The sequence below is a fragment of the Lepisosteus platostomus genome, chromosome 20 (assembly GCF_059453375.1).
Source record: "Lepisosteus platostomus isolate fLepPlt1 chromosome 20, fLepPlt1.hap1, whole genome shotgun sequence".
Classification (NCBI taxonomy): Eukaryota; Metazoa; Chordata; class Actinopteri; order Semionotiformes; family Lepisosteidae; genus Lepisosteus; species Lepisosteus platostomus.
In genome coordinates, this window is record NC_142630.1 from 16,684,677 (window position 1) to 16,704,050 (window position 19,374).

Sequence of the window (19,374 nt, forward strand, 5' to 3'; positions counted from 1 at the left end):
AGAATTAACACAAAGCAATGTTCTTTAAGAAAATAATAACTGATTTATAAAAGCTTTGCACAATGACCTGTATAACACATTTGCAAGATGTTTACTGCAGGTTTCTTACAAGCCAGGTTTCTAGGTAAGGCAAGCTGACTGTTATCCTGAGTGGTTAACCTGCTGTCCTCAGAAGTGTCTGTTCAGAAGACCTGCAATGGGGGGAGTGTGGAGGAAGTGCAGAGTTCTTCTGAGCACAGCTGCACCACAGTGGGAGGTATTGAAGACTCCTTAATGTTGTGTGTCAGCAGCCTCCCAGGAGGCACAAGGTCCTCAGTCAGTCCCGGCATGGGGCCGGAGTTTCAGCAGTAGCCAGAAGAGCTGTTGGGCGCCGGGCCGTGTCTCCGGTGGACCACCAGGCTGGGATTCCTGAGCAGAGTGTAGCAGAGCCACCACCGACGGCAGCCCCTGCTCTCCCGGCGACTCTCACACAGCTCTGCAAGACAGGCAGGTCAGTGCGCAAACTGCTGCATCCGCTGGAGGGAGGCGGAGAGCAGGACAAGCAGAGCAGGAGAAGAGGAGAGAGAGAGACAGATGGGACACAGACAGCCTAGACAGATACCAAACTGCACTGGGCCATGACGAAATTCAGACACTGATGGACACATTCCTAAACACTCCGTATCAAACCAACAAATTAGGCATAAACTTGGCCACACAAAAACTAAATCACCTATTCCACAAACTAGCATCAAAATCTAAGCTAAAAACAACTACATCAAAAAACTACCAAAAAACAAAAGCAAAAGAAAAGTGGTTTGATACGGAGTGCAAAAACATCAGAAATGCACTACGAAAAGTCTCAAATGAAAAACACAGACAACCACACAACACAGATCTGCGACTCAGGTACTGTGACATGGTAAAACTTTACAAACACTCGCTGAAAAAGAAAAGAAACACATACATAGACAAACAACTTGCAGAAATTGAGGAGTCACTTAATCAGAATTGTTTCTGGGAGAAGTGGAACAACTTAAACAAATCAAAACCAGAAGAATTGGCCATCCAAAATGGAACAATCTGGCAAACATACTTTGAAAATCTCTATGAAAAGCTCCCAAATACAAATCAATCAGACCAAAACACCATTTATGAAAAACTCAAAATTTTGGAATTGGCTATCAAAGACAACCAAAACCCCTTAGACTCCCCAATCACTGAGCAGGAGCTACTGGACAAACTCCAGGCCCTCAGACCACGCAAAGCCTGTGGCCATGATGGAGTCATAAATGAGATGCTGAGACACAGCAGCCCAAAGTTGCAACAAGCCCTGCTCAAACTCCTCAATCTCATCATGACAGCCGGATGTTTCCCCGAGGCCTGGAACCAAGGACTGATCACGCCCATCTATAAGAGTGGAGATAAACTCGATCCCAACAACTACCGGGGCATCTGTGTGAACAGTATCCTGGGGAAGGTATTCTGCAGTATCCTAAATACACGAATACTGGCCTTCCTTACCGAACACAATGTCCTGAGTAAAAGTCAGATTGGCTTCTTGCCAGATCACCGCACATCTGATCACATTTACACCCTACACACACTGATAGACAAACACGTCCACCAAAAACACGAAGGAAAAATTTTTGCCTGCTTTGTCGATTTCAAAAAAGCATTTGACTCGATTTGGCATGAGAGATTGTTTTATAAACTACTCCAAAGTGGCATAGGGGGCAAAGTGTACGACATAATTAAATCAATGTATTCAGAGAGCAAATGTGCAGTGAAAATTGGAAACAAAAGGACTAAATTCTTCACCCAAGGCCGCGGGGTGAGACAGGGCTGCAGCCTGAGCCCAACACTGTTCAATATCTATATCAATGAATTAGCAGGAATGTTGGAGCAGTCTGCAGCTCCTGGTCTTACACTACACGACACAGAAATCAAGTTCCTGCTCTACGCAGATGACTGGAGCAGTACTGTCAGACCTGGGCACTGACAGTCAATCTGGACAAGACCAGAGTTATGGTTTTCCAGAAGAAAGCCAGACCTCAGGGAAACAGGTACAAATTCACACTGAACAACAACACATTGGAGCACACATCCAGCTACACATATCTCGGTCTCACCATCAGCTCTTCCGGGAGTTTTGACCTGGCAGTGAAGGCACTGAGGGAGAAGGCACTCAGGGCTTTCTACGCAATAAGAAGGAGGCTCTTCAACATCAACCCACCAACAAGAATCTGGCTCCAAATATTTGAAAGTGTAATCCAACCCATTGCCCTATACGGCAGTGAAGTTTGGGGTCCCCTCACAGACCAGGATTACACCCAATGGGACAAACACCCCACAGAAACTCTGCACATGGAGATCTGTAGAATCATCCTCCGTGTGCAGAGAAAAACTCCTAACAACGGGTGCAGGGCCGAATTAGGCCAGTACCCACTATTGATAAACATACAGAAAAGAATATTAAAGTATTGGCTACACCTAAAAAACAGTGACCAAAATTCCTACCACCACAAAGCCCTGCTGAGCCAAGAGCTGAGCCCAAAACAGAGCCCCCTGAGCCAGCTGGTCCTGAGGCTCACCGACCTGAGCCACACCAACACTAACCAGCCTCAGGACAGCACTGCTAGAGCACCACAACCCAGACTCAACCACATCACAGCACAGATCAAACAGCAATATCTCACACACTGGGACACACACACACAAACACAACATAAACTGGAATGCTACAGAACCTTAAACAGACAATACACACTAGCTGAATATTTGACCAAAATAAAAAATAACAAACAGAAACAGACCCTGACGAAGTACAGGCTCAGTGACCACAACCTGGCCATAGAAACTGGGCGACACAGGCAGACCTGGCTGCCCAGAGAGGACAGGCTGTGCTCCCACTGCCAGCAGGGAGAAATAGAGACAGAGGTGCACTTCCTACTGCACTGTGACAGATACTCTGGGATTAGAGAAACATTCTTCCCGAAATTCAGAAATCTAATCCCAGAGTTCCCACACCTGCCAAAACCACAACAGGTCCCAATCCTACTGGGAGAGGGAGGAGGGAACTCAGTTGATCTGGCAGCCCAGTATGTGATCTCCTGTCACAGCCTGAGGAACAGTGAGTCCGTCTCCCAATAATGCTCCAGCCGCCTACAGTATATGTCAATATTATATAATATGTCTTTGTTGTAAATGTCTGTAACATGTCTGTAGATTTTATTTTACTTCTATTTTTGTTTTGTTCTATGTTAATTTTATTATTTTTATTAGCTTTGGCAACACTGATTGTACCTATCGGTCATGCTAATAAAGCACCTTGAATTGAATTGAATTGAGAGAGAGAGAGAGAGAGAGAGAGAGAGAGAGAGAGAGAGAGAGACCCCTTGAGGCAGGGAAGTCACAACACTACTGTGGAACACACAACCAGCTACACACACCCTGGACTGACAATCACTTCACCTGGGAGTTTTGACCTGGCACTGAAGGAGGAGGCACACAGCACTTTCTCCACCGTTACAACATCAACCCCCCATAAGAATCTAGCTGTGAATATTAGACAATTAGACAGTGTAATCCACTCCTTTGCCCTATAGGCCAGCAGCCATATCACTCTGCAACTCACAGCTGACAGCCCACTGAAGCTAAGGAGGTGTGAGCCTGGTCAGTACCTGGTTGGGAGACCTCCGGGGAAAAACTAAGGTTGCTGCTGGAAGAGGTGTAAGTGGGGCCAGCAGGGGGCGCTCACCCTGTAGTCTGTGTGGGTCCTAATGCCCCAGTATAGTGACAGGGACACTATACTGTAAACAGGAACCGTCCTTCGGATGAGACTTAAAACCAAGGTGCTGACTCTCTGTGGTCATTAAAAATCCCAGGGTGTTTCTCGAAAAGAGTAGAATTTCCCCTTGGCACTTACCAATCATGGCCTCCTAATAAATTGTGTTTGAATTGTACATGTAAATGGTGTGTTAATTGAACCTGTTTTCACAACACTGTAATTAATTCAGCAGTCATGCCAATAAAGCTCAGTGAATTAGCATCTGAATTTGGAAGGGAGGGAGGGAGCCACAGACCATGAGAGGGAAGAGGAGAAGGCCGGGAGGGGGAAAGGACAGGACAAGGACAAGAGACAGACAGAGAGGGAGGGCTGCACACCTGCGGCTTTCCGCAGTCTGTCTGTGGAGGACCAGCGCGCTGAGTCCTCGCGGAGAGGGTAGAGCTGTCTGTCCTCCAGCAGGCAGTGGCAGAAGCTCAGAGCTGTGGGGTTGGTGTGACTGGAATCAACCAGCAGCACAGATACCCAGGACCAGTATCCTGCAAACACAGCGCCAACAGCGTGTCGTTACAGTCAGCAGGTGGCGCTGCCGTCTGAGAGAGACCCAGGCCTGGCTGCATGGTGGGAAATTCACTACATGAATGAGGTGCGGGTAAGGTGACAGTGCAAGAACCAGCAGGGGGCAGTATTCAGCCTCCCAATATTCAGGGGGCAGTGTGTTCACAGGACAGTGTAATCACACACAACACAACACACACTACCTTCTTTCTATACTGTATCCACATCATGCAGGCCTTTAAAAGGCCATGATATGAAGTTTTATTATTACCAGTGGTCTAACGGTTCAGTCTAACTGGTGCTCTTAAGTGGGTAAGTAACTGCATGACTCTTCTGGCCCAGAAATAGAAAAAGACCTAGAAAAGCTTCTGGTTGTGTGTCAAGGTCCAGAGTCATGCACCATTGCAGAATACCCTGATCTCCTATCATTAAGACATTTGGCCATATCACCCTGCAACTCACAGCTGGCAGCCCACTGAAGCTCAGCAGGTGTGAGCCTGGTCAGTACCTGGATGGGAGACCTCCTGGAAAAACTAAGGTTGCTGCTGGAAGAGTTATTAGTGGGGTCTGTAGAGGTCCTGACTCTCGGTGGGCATTAAAAATCCCAGGGTATTTCTCAAAAAGAGTAGGAGTGTACCCTGGTGTCCTGGCCAAATTTCCCCTGTCCTTTACCAATCATGGCCTCCTAATAATCCCCACCTCTGAACTGGCTTCACCACTCTGCTCTCCTCCACACTGACTGGTGTGGGGGGATTCCATGAATTTGACATAGGCACAGAGAACAGAAAAGAGCTGAGCCAGTCCGGTCGGGAGCTCACCGGAGTCCAAGAGGCCATGCACCCCTGATGGCATGAGGGTCTGGTCAATCCGACTGACGGTGAAGCTGCCCAGGAGCAAGCTGATCAGCAGCCGTTTCATAGCCATCAGCAGACCCACGATGGCATTGTAGAACAGGCTGAAGTAGCACACGTTCTCAAAGGCCCGTCTGCAGAGAGAGGGAGACACGACCAGAACACATCACACACTAGCCTGAGCAGCCCAAACACAGCTGGGACTGCAGGCAGGTCTTTTAGCTAAAATAATAAAATACAATATTTAATCAATTCCAATGTACTGGGTACAATTAACATCTGCAAACAGGGAAGAAGCCTATAGATGTTTTACACAAATTGAAAAGCTTTCCAGAGCTAACTGAGAGATTCTTGAATGATTAAATATCGAGAGAGTGGCGACACTGCTCTGCTGGGACAGGCTGTGATGTTCTCTGTTGTGACTCTGCCTCACTAGTGCCCTCAGTCTGGCCTCTGTGCAGGAACTCTGCAAGGGAGTAAATGTTGCAGTGTATTTCTTCAGAAAGTGTACATTTGCAAAGGATTGGCAAAAACACACGTGTGAAATAAACACAGCACTCAAGAGACCCACAGAGCTGAAATAAAGTCCCACCTTTGCTTTACTCACAGATTTTTTAAAGCAAGAGGTTTGTGCCTGTCAGCTGGGGTCAGTCGGTCTTGCAGGAAGAAAACCCTCACTATGACTCTCTGAGCGAAGTAGACCACCAGGAAAGGAACAACGTTAGTCCTGTACAGAGAAAAGCAAAGAGTGAAGCATGTTAATCATGACTTCAATGGTGAGATGAGCCTAATTACCAAATCTCAGCTCTCAGCCAAGTAAAATTGACATGAAAAATAATTAAAGTGCAAAATATAGATATTAAATGTTCATAGAAATCAAAATAAGATTATTTCTTTTCTTTGTCATTGCAACTGGAGACTCCGTTTCCAGATCACCAAGGAATTGTGAGGGATCCACAGGTATGTACACACGTACACACACGTACACACACACACACACACACACACACACACACACACTCACACACACACACACACACACACACACACACACACACACACACACACACACACACACACACACACACACACACACACACACAAGCAAACAGTTCGCTGTCTAAACAAAGGCGATGAACAACAAACACATTTTATTTAGTCTGGAATCAAGGGGATAGCTTTGCTTGCTTGCTTTCTGGGTGCACACACAGAGCAAAATAAGGTCATTCAAGTATTGCCTAAACTAAATATTAACTCAAACCAAATACGTTTCCTTTGTTATCTAGGTGAAATGAAACACCAATTTAACTGCCTAATTTTGGTTAACTCAGGTGTTTCTAATAAACGCCTTGTTTTGTTTCTCACGGACTAAATGCTTTCTCCCACAACCTGTAGGACCCAAACCTTGGCAATGTGTTCGACGTGTGAGAAGATACCATTATGTGGGGGTAGTATTTTCATAAAAACAATTGCATACATAGAAGGATTAAAAGCATTTTATTTTGTCAATACTATATCCATTGTTAAATTGTGTGTTTACCACAGAAAGCTTTATATCAGAATTGTGATAATTAATTTGTCTAATTCTTTTTTGCTTTGTAGTGGAACCTTCTAGCGGGAGGAGTGTCAACTACAAAAACAGCTCCTCTGGAAGCTCTGGGAAGTTGGTCTCCTTACAGACAACACAAAGGATAAAACCCACCTTGCTCGATAGTGCTACGTTTGTGCCTATATCTCGGGAACGAAAGGAGCTGAAAAGTTACTTTTAACGGCACAAATGCAGAACTAAAGAATGAAACCAGTTTGGTTTCTCTACGATGTTGTAAGAGGGCTGAGTGACATCATGACCCCGAAAAAATGAGGCGCTATATCTTGGAAACAAATGCAGATCAAACGCTACTTTCATTGGCACAAACCCGCACAAACGTAGCACTAACCAATGAGGTGGGTTTCATCGTTTGCGCTGTCTGTAGGCGGGGGGCAACTTCACCGAGCTCAACTGCGCTAAGAGCAAGATAGGAGGAAGTTTGTGGAGTAGTGCTGAATAGGACACACACCTATTTTTCAAAGTAATCAATGTACAGATTCTTTCAACTCTAGTTTTGTGTTTTTCCCTTTGGGCTAATTTGTCTTTCTCACGGTGTTTTTCTGTATGTGGAAACAGCTCCTCACAATGAACACCTTTGCGCTTCTATGCAATTGTGCTTGTGTGATCAATATTGCTCCGTCCGATCTGCACTTCTTAACTATTGAAGGACGAGACTGTGACATTTATGGTGTTAGCGGTGGGATTGCAAGCTGCAGAGGACCTTGTTCCCAAAGAGGGAGACCTGGACTGCCAGATCAACAAAGCTGGAGATGGAGGTCTGGGAAACAGATGAATCAGGTGTATCAAAGGAACCCAAATGAGGAGGCAGACACACGCCTTCAGATGTGACCAAGACTGTAGGAGCAGACGGAGGAAATGAAACGGGTATTGTTGTTCCAAGACTTTTTGACTGGACAGCAAAAGCGAGATGAGGGGTTTCCAAGTCCTGCGTGACTTAAGGTCATCAGTGTAGCTTTTGCACCTGCAGCAGACGCAGCCAGTGATACTGGACCAAGCCAGAGACTCCAGCTCCTCATCGGTCACGTGGAGCCAGAGCAACTGGACATTTCCCGGCAGATCCCATGGAAAGGAATCATTGGGGAACCAGAACAGCGGCTCTTACAGTATATATAGAAAGGAGCTAAAAATGCCACCGTACCAGGCTGGGGAGGACACTGAGAACTATCTGTTGAGAATCAAAAGCATGGCTAGAACTTGGCAGTGCTCAGAAGAGGAGCGGGCCTGTCACCTTGTTCCTTTGCTTACAGGAAAGGCCCTGGAGGTGTTCTCAGCAATGGATGGGGATATATCCAATGTGTACAGTGAGGATGCTCTATTGGCTAAATTTGGTATTTCACCAAAAACTTATAGACTGATTCAGGGCTGTCACAACACCAACAGGAGACATCCCCACAGAGACAAACCACCATCTCAAAGGATTATACTGGTTTTGTCCTGAACAACACACCAAAGAAGAATTAGGAGAAGCAATTATCCTTGAGTAGTTAAGAGTCAGATTAAGACATGGGAATCTTAGCCTAAATGAAACACCAAGGACAGTAACACTTACACTATATTTCCACAGAGAATCACAATCTCCTCCACTCCTCCATCCTTCAAAGGCTGGACTATATGTATATCAAAGATGATGGCAGCAATGAAGAGGATGTAACTGAGCACATTCTGACCTAGGCAGAAACGGCAAAACAGTACTTATTAATCGATTCAGTGTGTCTTAAATAACTAATACTTGAGGAACTGAGAGGACAAAGCAAATAATTTCTTCAACTAATCAGGATATGAGATGAGCACAAAACTGTCCCTGTTCTCTATCTGCCCCACTGTCTCTCTACCCACAAAAACAATTAATTTCATACATATCTTAGCTGCTCCATTTGTATCCATAACTTTAACTCAAGTAGGTACAGTAGCATGCATAGGTTGCAAAGGAACAAGTAAAGGTTTATTCCATGCTGAAAAGAGAAGAAAAGAAACACAATGTTTCAGCTGTGGAGTCAGACACCCCAAGAAGGCTCTACAGCCAAAATGTTGGGTATATTCTCTTTTCAGCATGGAATAAACCTTTACTTATTCCTTTATAACTTTAACTCTGTTTTTTAAAAGTCCATGAAGTATAATTCTGCTGTGCTCTTGGTCTCCCAGGACTCACTGACTTACCTACAAACAGGAATGCAATCTGAACTCCCATGTAGGTGATGCTTTTTGCCTGAAAAACAAAAGCTCCACCCCTTCAGCACACAGTGAGTTTTTGCACTGGACAGACAGCAAGATCACTGCAGTTACAAAAAAGAAACCAGAACTGGGAGCAATACCTTTCAAAGCACCACCACCCACATTAATGTCACAATCAGGATTGTCAGTGGCTGGTTGTGTGCCATCATGGTCACACAGCAGTCTTCACCAAGATACCAGCAGCTTACCATGGCAGTGTCTGAAGGAGGGACTGAGTGTGGCAGACCTGTCCGATCCCCCTTAAACAGCCTCTTCATCTGTGTCCTGAACGAAGGACAGGAGTGTCAGCGCATGGGTGGCATTTCAGCGAGAAACAGTGAGTCAGTGGAGCACATTCCCACAATCCCCAGCTGGGCCCCCACATGAGACGCGATAGCGCTTGTGTTATCAATTAACCTCTGTCCTCCTCCATTCTCTCTTTCTGTGTATATGGAGGCCTTGCACAAAGGTGTATTTCACTGAGGTCTTGTGTATTAATAAAATGCATACACAAGAACATTATACATACAGCGGTCAATGAGCAAAGGCTCAAAACAACATTTCTTACTACAAGGTAATATTTTGCCACCATCCCTGTCACAGCAATCCTTATCCACATGTGGGCATGAATGGAAAACAGCCGCTCACCTGTAATGCGCCAGGATATGGAAGATATGAGCAATCGATACAAGACCAGCCATGACAGTTGCAAAAATTGAATGTGTTTGTCCTGTAGGGATGCCAGAAATCACAATGCAATGGAATGAGTTTATTTTACTCTGCCCTTAGAGAGCAGAAAGAGAAATATGTGTATATTCTCCCACTCTGCTCAGGAACATAAGTACTTCTGAGTACTTTTATACACTATATGAAGCCTTGAACAACTTTTGTGCTGTGTTTTGGATGTGGGCAAACATAATATATACTGTATTTAACTAAAGACTATACAGTACAGAATACAAATTCCAACATTTTTCTGCTCAGAAACATTGCACATTCTTTTTGTAAGCAAAAGAAAGATTCCACAAAACAGGTGTTTGTCCCCTTTGAGCTGCAACTGAGTTTAGCTCAAAGCCTTGCACAGACCACAAGATCACCCTCTACACGCCTAGTCTAGATTCTGACCAAATTTTAACCATTAAGCAGCCAAACAGTTCTTAAGAATATTATATTACTGGCATTAATTTACCAAAACTTTAAAATAGTATTATACAGTGCATCACTGGTATTGCTTGCTCTAACCTCATAAGTTCTATGTACAATAATGTCATGTCATTTGCCAAACCACTTTTACACCACACGGTGTCGCAGGAAGCCGGAGCCTACTCGGCAAGCAACGAGCGCAAGGCAGGGTACACCCTGGATGGGACGCCAGTGCAAGCCAATCATACATGGGGAGGATTTGGAGGCCACAGTAAAGGCCAAGGGGGGCAATTTGGTCCGGACACTGGGATAACTCCCTACTATTATCGAGAAATACCCGGAGATCTTTAATGACCACTGAGAGTCAGGACCTCAGTTTAACGTCTCATCTGAAAGACGGCGGCGCCCACTACAGTATAGTGTCCCCGCCACTATACCGGGGCATTAGGGCCCACATAGACCGCAGGGTTGGCGCCCCCTGCTGGCCCCACTAACACCACTTCCAGCAGCAACCATAGCTTCCCAGGAGATCTCCCATCCAGGTACTGACGAGGCTCAACCCTGCTGAGCTTCAGTGGGCTGCCAGTTGAGAGCTGCAGGGTGTTATGGCTGCTGGCCATGTACAATAATATGAAAGCTATATGTTTTTGCCAATACAAACACTAATCTCCTCTCTCAGGGACACCCCTTTTACCAGAAGCTGTGAATCAGAGTTGCTGATCACACAGGAAGATGAGGAGTTTCTCAATGGCTGCATTGCCTGTTCTGATCATGATATTTTTCTAGACAGAAGCAAGAGGCCTTGAGCAATTGGAAAGAGATTTGTGTATAATTTAGGATTGGCAGTTGGGTTTAATTGCAGTATTGTGATTCCTATGTTTTGGATGGGAACCAGCCAGGTAATGGATTGAAGGAGAGATGGGAGTAACATACCACTGACATGCAGAGGTTACTTCCACAGTGACAAGCAGGAAGTAGAAAGATGTGAAAGCAGAAAGATGTTGTTTTGGCTGATGAGTTTTCTTCTTGGGATCAGGCATCACCTGAAGAATGCTCAACAGCTGAAACTTTTTTCTTTCACTTTTCATAATGGCCAAAGGTGCCACAGCAAGAAAGAAATGCAAACTGCTCTCAGAAATGGTGAAAGATGATTGCCAACGTACCTTTTAATAACAGTAGGTCTTTAATCAGAGGAAACCTGAATATGATTTGCAGGTTTATGAAAACAAACTGCAAAAAGGACAAAGAACAACAACGTTACTCTGGTTTAAGATGCTTCAAATAACAAATAAATCAGACAAGGATTTGACATTGGTTGTTTTTTGTGAATATTTTGTAGCTTGTTGAGTGCTGAAACATCACAACTGGGGGCTCCAGCAGGATACAAAAAGAGCATAGCACCTGGCCAAAGTTTAGATTTAGTCAGATAAACCAAACTTAAATACTAATTGCATTAAGGGTAACAAGGCCAAGGCACAGAAAACCAAGGCATTTTTACTTCTGTTCTTATGTTATATGATTGACACTCTCTTACTCACAGTGTAGATGACATTCAAACCCAGAACAACCATTATTATCATCCGGGCTGGGAAGCGGAAGAAGGGATCCCAGTCATAAATGTTGCGCTGGAACCAGGACTTGGCAACTCTGCAGGGGTTTCGGAGCAGAGAGGCGGCACTCAGAGCTCTGCCTCAGTGTGAAATGTGTTCATGATGTAGAGGCAGCACCCAAACGTGAAATTACGACAAACTGTAACCTTATTGAACCAAATGAAAACTTCAAATACGTGACTATGTTCTTTTGCAGAGTTCCTGCTGGTATCCATCCATTTTCTAAATCCTTTATCCACGGTTGGAGAAGCTGGAGTCTGTCCCGGCAAGCAATGGGCACATGGCAGGGTACACCCTGGACGGGACGCCAGTCCATCACAGGCCACACACAGACACAGACATGACCACACTAGCACTGGGACCACTTTTCCCAGAAGCCAATTCACCTACCAGGATGGTTTTGGACTGTTGGCGCAAACTGGAGCACCACTTCAAGGCAACAGTTCTTACCACTGCATCTCCATGCTACACTTCATGCTGACATGAACAAGAATATTGAATTCAATAAGGATCCTTCTGCTCAGGGCTGCAGAACAATATCAGAATCTGTCCTACACAGAGCAGTTCCCCCCACAATGCTATAAAGCCTTGTTCTAGATGTGATCCTATATACTGTGCTCAGATGTTTAAGCAGAAAGGACACCGCACTCACTGTGGGCTGCTGGGCTTCAAGAGGCGCTTCACGTACTTAATGTGATGGACAGAGACAAAAAGCTCTTGATCCTGAAACACAAAGACACGTTTAAGGTGTTCATCTTTGCCCAAATCAAATGCATACAAAATAAATGAATAAAAACAGGAGAGCCCATACAAATTCAGACACATGAAACATTACTTTCATTACCTCTTTGCATTGGAACAGACTCCAGCGTCTGTCCATTAGCTGGATGAAATTCACAAGAAAGCGCAGGATGAGGAACATGGTGCATAACATGGCTGGAATTGGTGTCGCACGGGGATACACATCCCTGACAATCTGAGAGAAAGCAGAGTCCATTCAGTGCTGGTCTTCATAGCAAACCAGAAGAGCTTGTCTGATGGGGTTAACAGCAGGAGTCCCTAGTCTTGGTTACTGAGGGTCCAGCATGTTTTCCAGACTGTTTAAAACATGGCCAGTGAAATCATACTGCAACTGACTGACCTCATTCTTTTCCTGTTGCCTAGCTATTGATGATCCCAAATCCTTTCCATTGTCACAAGATTTAAACAAATTGACTCACAATCGCCATGTTTGTATCCACGGTCCTCTTCACTTGATAGACAAACCTGCAGTGAAGAAACAGCTACAGTTACCAAACCCTTGTGTGTTGCAATGACTGTGTGTGTGACAAACACATAGTGCAGAAGACAAGGAATCAAGCAAAATGGCAGCAGAATGAAATTACAATGCCTGTGGGGGAACACAGTATGTAAACTAGATCAAAACCATGCTGCTGCTGTTTGTCCCAGAATTCCTTTGGCTTAGCAATAAATTAATTATTTAGTAATTGAGGTCATAAATGTTTCTGGAGCATTAGCTTTCTATAACCAAATTTATATTCCTATGAATTTATCACCATCTAGTTCAATTACAGATAAAAACGTTGAGGGGAACCCCACATATATGTTGTATAAAATCTTAATTTAATTTTCAAATAAGAAACCAACATGCCACAGGGTGCCGCTGGTTAAGGGGCACAGAAATGGAAAGGCAAAGTGATTATCTACATCATGGTACCTAATGAGGAGATATGCCAGTAGCATGCACTGCTTTTGAATGCAACCAGCCTGAGCACAGAAGGACTGCGGCACAACTCCAAGCACAACGAGGAGCAGACACAAGCACAGCAGCAGCCCAGCTGGGGGCTAGGCCTTGCCCACTGTCAGAAGCAGGAAGCAGATGCTAAGGCAGAAGGCTGATACTTGAGCTCTGTGGTGCAACTGGACAGCTCTAGTGTAACTGTGGCTGGTGCTCGTTACAATCCCACTGGGCCTCTGTGCAGGTGTCAGCAGCACGCCCAGCAGGAAGAGGGTCTCACCAAGACAGCGTGTAGAAGAAGCCCAGGAGGGAGCCCACGATCTTGTGGTCCGTGGTGAGGCAGATGAAGATGGGGTAGTGCACCAGCGCCACCTCCAGGGCCAGCAGGAACTGCACAATCACTGGGAAGGAAATGAAATTAATACTTTGATTTGATGTAGCATCTTTCAACACAAAAATTCCAAAGCATTTAAAGAGGTTCAAAAGCATACATACTAATGAAGAAGTACCAAACACAAATTCCATTTTAACTTGATAAAAAACAGATTATAAGAATAAGTCTTTAGGGACGGTTTAAAAATTAGCTCCACATTTGCACAGTCTTGTTTCAGCAGGAAGAGGTAACAGACAAGAGGAGGTGTTTGACCACTCTTGCCTGCAGTGGCTTCTGTTCATGTGAATCTGGACTAAATAACATCATAACATCACTTTATTAACCCTTTACAATTTCTTGCATTAGGAGTTTGTCTTTTCGCTCTCCATGAGACACACAGACAGGGAGAGAGCCTGGGGTCAGAGCGCTCCTGGAGCAGTTGGGGTTTAGGGCCTCGGTCAGGGGCCCAACGGAGTAGGATTCCTCTGCCGGCTGCAGGATTTGAACCGGCAACCTTCCAGCGACAGGAGCAGATCCTGAGCCACAGAGCCACCGCTCTGCCCATGAGCCACTAACTGGTTAAACAGAGTCTTTAGTTACAGAGCTGCAGTAAAACACAGAGGTCCCTGCTGTGCCCACTGCGCAGGCCTTACCCTTGGCCCAGGCGGGCACGAGGAAGGGCAGGCAGGAGTACTCGCCGGACCGCAGCATCCTCTCCAGCACCACGTTGGCTATGGCTCCGAAGGCGGCCGCGAAGGTCCAGCGGTTGCTGTGGGTGCTCAGCAGCCGGATGGGTCTGTCCGCCGGCCAGAGCCGCACATGGGGGACAATTCAAGCACAGCATGAGGAGATCCTGGGCTGCTGCTCTTGCATCACGGGGAAATCTTGACTAACCTGAGTCAGCATGGCTCTGGTGAATACACTGGACTCACACCAGATCACTACTGTAAACGAGTGCTCACTCTTAATGTACTCATTAAATAGAGAATAATGACAAAATTATTAATTATTTAATTAACGGTTGAAGGATATACGTTTCTATAGAAAGATAAGAATGAGAGGCCACATGTCCCATCAGACCCACTGAACACTTAGTGTTTAAATGATCCAGGAGAGTCCAGGAGGGTGAAGCTCATGGAGGAGAGCAGCTCCGGTCCTGTAGGTTTATTCCCATCTCCTCCCCGGTGTCTGATTTAGCTCCTCCAGCCTCAGTGCCACCCCCATCCCCCACTCCAGCCGGAACAGCAACCTGCTGCCAGTGACCCACTCATCTCACACTGGGGGACCACTGTCATCACAGGTGCAACTGGGGTGCAGCTGCAAAGGTGTGGGTTTGTGGTCTGAAATAGTTTGCAGCTGACGAGTTAACTGTCTTCATTCCTGTGTCCAATTCACTTCCATTCAACTGTGTCCAGATCTCATTGAGATGCAATGACAACACCATTTGGTTCACCTCACTGCACCGCAATAGGTATATTAATTGTATCTAAGTGGAAATAGACCTGGACAGGATTTTAATCTTTTTAAAGAGAGAAACAGTGTAAAACCAGTCAGACTTACACAAGCATCCCGAACCTGCGGTCCAGAGGAACCAGCTCATCCACTCTGTGGAGCCTCTGACGTCTTTTCAGGAACGACAAAATCAGTGTTATGAGAACCTAGAATGAAAGTTGCATCTTAATCATGATTATAATAATTGCTTACACTTTAACTCAAAGCACTTTACAGGTATTGGGGATCCCCTCCACCACCACCAGTGTGTAGCCCCACCTGGATGATGCGACAGTGGGGAGGAGAGCAGAGTAATGAAGCCAGTTCATAGATGGGGATTATTAGAAGGCCATGATTGGTAAGGGCCACTGGGAACTTTGGCCAGGACACCCCTACTCTTTTCGAGAAGCACCCTGGGATCTTTAATGACCACAGAGAGTCAGGACCTCGGTTTTACGTGCAGGGTGATATGGCTGCTGGCTAAAAATGTATACCTTTATCTAAATTTAATTTTAAAATATAAAAATGTATTGTTTAATCTAGCTAATCTAGCAGGTCTAATACGTGACATAAACTCATGGTCACCCAGGATGGGAGAGAACAATCCTTAGAGTCAGGTGTGCTGATCCCCACCTCCAGCCAGCAGCAGGAGAGTGACCCTGCTGGGAGGCCTCTCCGTTCACGCCCCCACCTCCAGCCAGCAGCAGGAGAGTGACCCTGCTGGGAGGCCTCTCCGTTCACGCCCCCACCTCCAGCCAGCAGCAGGAGAGTGACCCTGCTGGGAGGCCTCTCCGTTCATGCCCCCACCTCCAGCCAGCAGCGGCCGCCACAGCCGCCAGGGCCAGCCCCTGCATGCAGGACGTCTCCAGCTGCACAGCAGGCGCAGCCCTGCACTCTCGTCCTGCCTGTCTGGTCCGACCGTGCTCTGATGATCTTTACTACAGTACAGCAGAGCTGCTTTTACAACAGCAATAACAAGAACAAGATGTACAGGGGCCAGTAAAGGAAGTGAGCTCTACTAAGAATGGAAAAACACATGGTCTAATACAGGCTCAGCTAAAATATCATAACAGTGATCCAATTTATTTGTTTGCACAAGCAATAAGTTGAATTACAGAGGAAAACACTGTATTCATATAATGTACAGTATTCATTTTCTTTAAAAATACTACCACTGAATACTATTTCTGAAATAGTTACAGAACAAACACAATACTATGTTAGTGCTTGTTTTGCAAGCTGCGGAACCATACCCTATAAGGTATTAAGCCTCGCATTTGTGAAATCGGCTTTCGATGAGACTTCGAGGTACCTAAGCCTCACAAATACAGAGGCTTTACTGTGTTGCTAAACAAGCACAAGGCATGTTCAAATATGAACTACAGTAAGATCTTAGGACTGCCTGCAATATTGTTTTTCAGCTTTGATTAATTGAAGGTATTAGTTCTGCCCGTCACTAGATTACAGAGGTGACATCTTGGCCAACGCGTACAAGTTTGGGCCAAGTCCCGCTACTGTAACAATTTACTCAGCTTAGTAACAACTCAAGCCCATGATTGACGACAAAGGGGTTGGCTCAAGTCCTTAACTGCCCCAGCCTGAGCACAAACCTACCGCAGGTATCAGCCAGTAATGCAGGCTTCTGAAATCAGCACAGAGTTCTGTCAAATCCAGTCTGTGGAGAGAAAAAGACGAGGTATATCTCTTCCTAAACATTTTTTTGATTTGTAACAAATTTACACATCTACACACCATGGTCATCCTCACGAAGAGCTTCACACTTTCCTTTCAGCTAAGTGACCTACACCCACCGGCCAAAATATTAGGAACCCTCCTCGAATAGAGAGAGGCTACTCAGGCCAGGAGAGCTGCTGAAAGTCTGTCTTGTGCTCAAGAAGTCAACCACACACTGCCTTCTGTTGAGAGAATTGACTCTGGGGGTCCTAGCGTATCCTAATATCCTGAGTGAAGTGAAAGTCAGTGTTATCAGGGGAGTTCACCCCAAGTGTCAAGTAATTCAAGGGCTCGTCTGGTTCCTCATTACTGTGAATTCTCTATAGACGAGGTCTAATAGCTGAGCGACATTATCATATCATAACCACACTATGATTTCACTGTCATAACCACAACCACAGCTCTTGTTATTCACATTTTCTTTTGAAACTGTTAGAGCTCAGAGCTTACTGAGGCATAGAAAAGTCACTTGAAAATATAAAAAAAGAGAAACACACTGCTGCATTTTTACAATCTATAGCAATTGTGTACGACGAACCTGCTCACAACACATCCTGCCTGCCTGTGTCCTCTAAGAGCCACAAACAAGGATTGCTGTCAACGTGGTTTGTTATTAAAAAAGAAGTATTTAAAGATAGGGAGAAAAAATAGGCCATAATAAAATCAAAGTTTGAAACCTTCAAAAAGTCAAAGCTGATTTTTTCCTGGTTGATTAGTAAAAACACAATGAATTGACAGTCCAAACAAACTTCGTTGCCTGTCTGGTCACTTTCCTAAGGAGACCTGGTGAGGGTGTGACACTGTTCCCTGGGATAGCCAGTACAAAACCCTCGGTGTCCCTCTGCTCGTGTCCACAGCCTGCGCTGATCCTGACTGAGATCCACCCGGACTGCAGCACAAGGCAGGGAGAATCCGTACAGCTCAGTGTACCTACACAGCTACGATTCCTCCAGGGCAGAGCAGCTGAAGTGCTTTCATCAGAATTTTGGGTTTTAATCCCTGTTTTCAAACAGCTTTAGCAGTGATAGATGGAAAAAAAAGCCCCTTTCATTTAAACTGTTTGTAGTTAGCACAAGTTAGTCTTTATATATACACTGTATGTTAGTAATTTGTCATCTAGGAATTAGGGAGCGAGTTATAAAGGCAATGGATAAAGAATATTCAGACTTGCTTAGAGAGTGGATTAGTAGAGCAGATCATGGAGGAGCAGGGCGTCCTGCCTTCTGTGAGATGACTTACATAGCAGGGCTGTCAGAGGGCTCCATCGCTCCGGCAGAGAGACACAAGCCTGGCTTGTCGGTGCGTCAGCGGGTCGGAGCTCCTGGACTGCACATGGCAGGATCGGGCTACACATGGGCACAGGCTGCCCAGGCACCTCCCTTCTAGTGACGTTGGGAAAATTAAGGAAGGGAGAGAAACCGCCCACCAGTTCACCACCTCCTGGAACAGAGCCCAGCCATCTGCACCCCTGCAGAATGAAGCATAGATCTTCCTTCTCCTCTCCTCTGACCCCCGACACTCACTGGGACCCCAACATCTTCCAGTGCAGCCTGCTGGTTCCCTGCTAGGCACAGGGGCTCTGAAGAGTAATGTGCAGACCTGCCTCCACTACTGAACCACAGCTAATGGCTGTAAGACCTGTTCAATTGTTATTATTATTCATCTGCTCTTCAGACACCCTGACCCTCTCACAGACCTCTTCAAAATACAGAATCATACATCAATACAAACAATGCCTGCTCTTTCTAGTCCTCCTCGTCCTTCCTGCACACACAGTAATCTCCTCTCTCACCAGGCAGTAAAAGCAACAGTGAAAGAAAGGAGGAGCTCTGTTGTCATTTTGTCGTATTCACAGTCTCACCTCCCCATTGTGCAAACACAAGCTCCTGAGTTAAATGTTGTCTCTGCATTGTCTCTGTGTGTGTGGTGCATGTATGTGTTTTTGTGCGTGTGTGCTTTCGTTTGTGGGCCTGTGTGCAGGTGTGTCTTTGTGAGCATGTTTTTGTGTGTGTGGTGCATACATATGTGTGCGGGTGTGTTTGTACAAGTGTTTGTGTGCAGGTGTGTTTGTCTCCTGTGTCTTTGTCTGTGTGTGTTCAGACGTGTTTTTGTGTGCGGGTATGTGTTTGTCTATTCGTGTGTTTGAGCTCCTGTGTGTCGGTGTGTTTGTGTGTACGGGTGTGTGTTTGTGTGGATGGATGGATCTTCAGAAAAATCTTCCCTTCAACTATGCTGGGTTTTTTTTAGGTCAGTGCTGTGTGCTGTACTGGGGTGTGTTGTGGTCAGTGCT

General features: G+C 45.6%; 1 protein-coding gene across 5 annotated transcripts; it reads right to left on the reverse strand.

Annotated features, from left to right (window-relative positions):
• Positions 1 to 20: 20 nt before the first annotated feature.
• On the reverse strand, positions 21 to 18,947 carry LOC148644651 (stimulated by retinoic acid gene 6 protein-like). Of its 5 annotated transcripts, none has more exons than XM_088614209.1 (18): positions 18,324 to 18,947; positions 16,965 to 17,025; positions 15,420 to 15,482; positions 14,513 to 14,655; positions 13,767 to 13,887; positions 12,969 to 13,014; positions 12,593 to 12,724; positions 12,401 to 12,471; positions 11,677 to 11,785; positions 11,302 to 11,368; positions 9,644 to 9,725; positions 9,205 to 9,280; positions 8,942 to 8,990; positions 8,334 to 8,451; positions 5,783 to 5,902; positions 5,143 to 5,309; positions 4,147 to 4,305; positions 21 to 475 (listed from the first exon to the last, which is right to left on the reverse strand). In XM_088614209.1, exons 3-18 carry the CDS (start codon positions 15,425 to 15,427, stop codon positions 342 to 344), a joined length of 1,602 nt encoding a protein of 533 aa, XP_088470335.1. In that variant the 5' UTR covers positions 15,428 to 15,482; positions 16,965 to 17,025; positions 18,324 to 18,947; the 3' UTR covers positions 21 to 341. The 5 variants fall into 5 exon arrangements, with proteins under 5 accessions (XP_088470335.1, XP_088470332.1, XP_088470334.1 ...); XM_088614206.1 differs by having other exon boundaries at positions 15,420 to 15,517; XM_088614208.1 differs by lacking the exon at positions 18,324 to 18,947 and having other exon boundaries at positions 16,965 to 17,553.
• Between the last annotated feature and the right edge of the window lie 427 nt (positions 18,948 to 19,374).

What these genes read in the sequence shown, in the direction of transcription:
- LOC148644651 (XM_088614203.1), bottom strand. Translation starts at nt 17,111, where the DNA reads ATGACCATGGTGTGTAGATGTGTAAATTTGTTACAAATCAAAAAAATG. An exon ending in CGTGCCCGCCTGGGCCAAGG is followed by an intron (nt 13,888 to 14,512) that starts GTAAGGCCTGCG and finishes TTTCCTTCCCAG; the next exon opens with TGATTGTGCAGTTCCTGCTG. An exon ending in CTCCTTCAGACACTGCCATG is followed by an intron (nt 8,991 to 9,204) that starts GTAAGCTGCTGG and finishes TTTGTTTTTCAG; the next exon opens with GCAAAAAGCATCACCTACAT.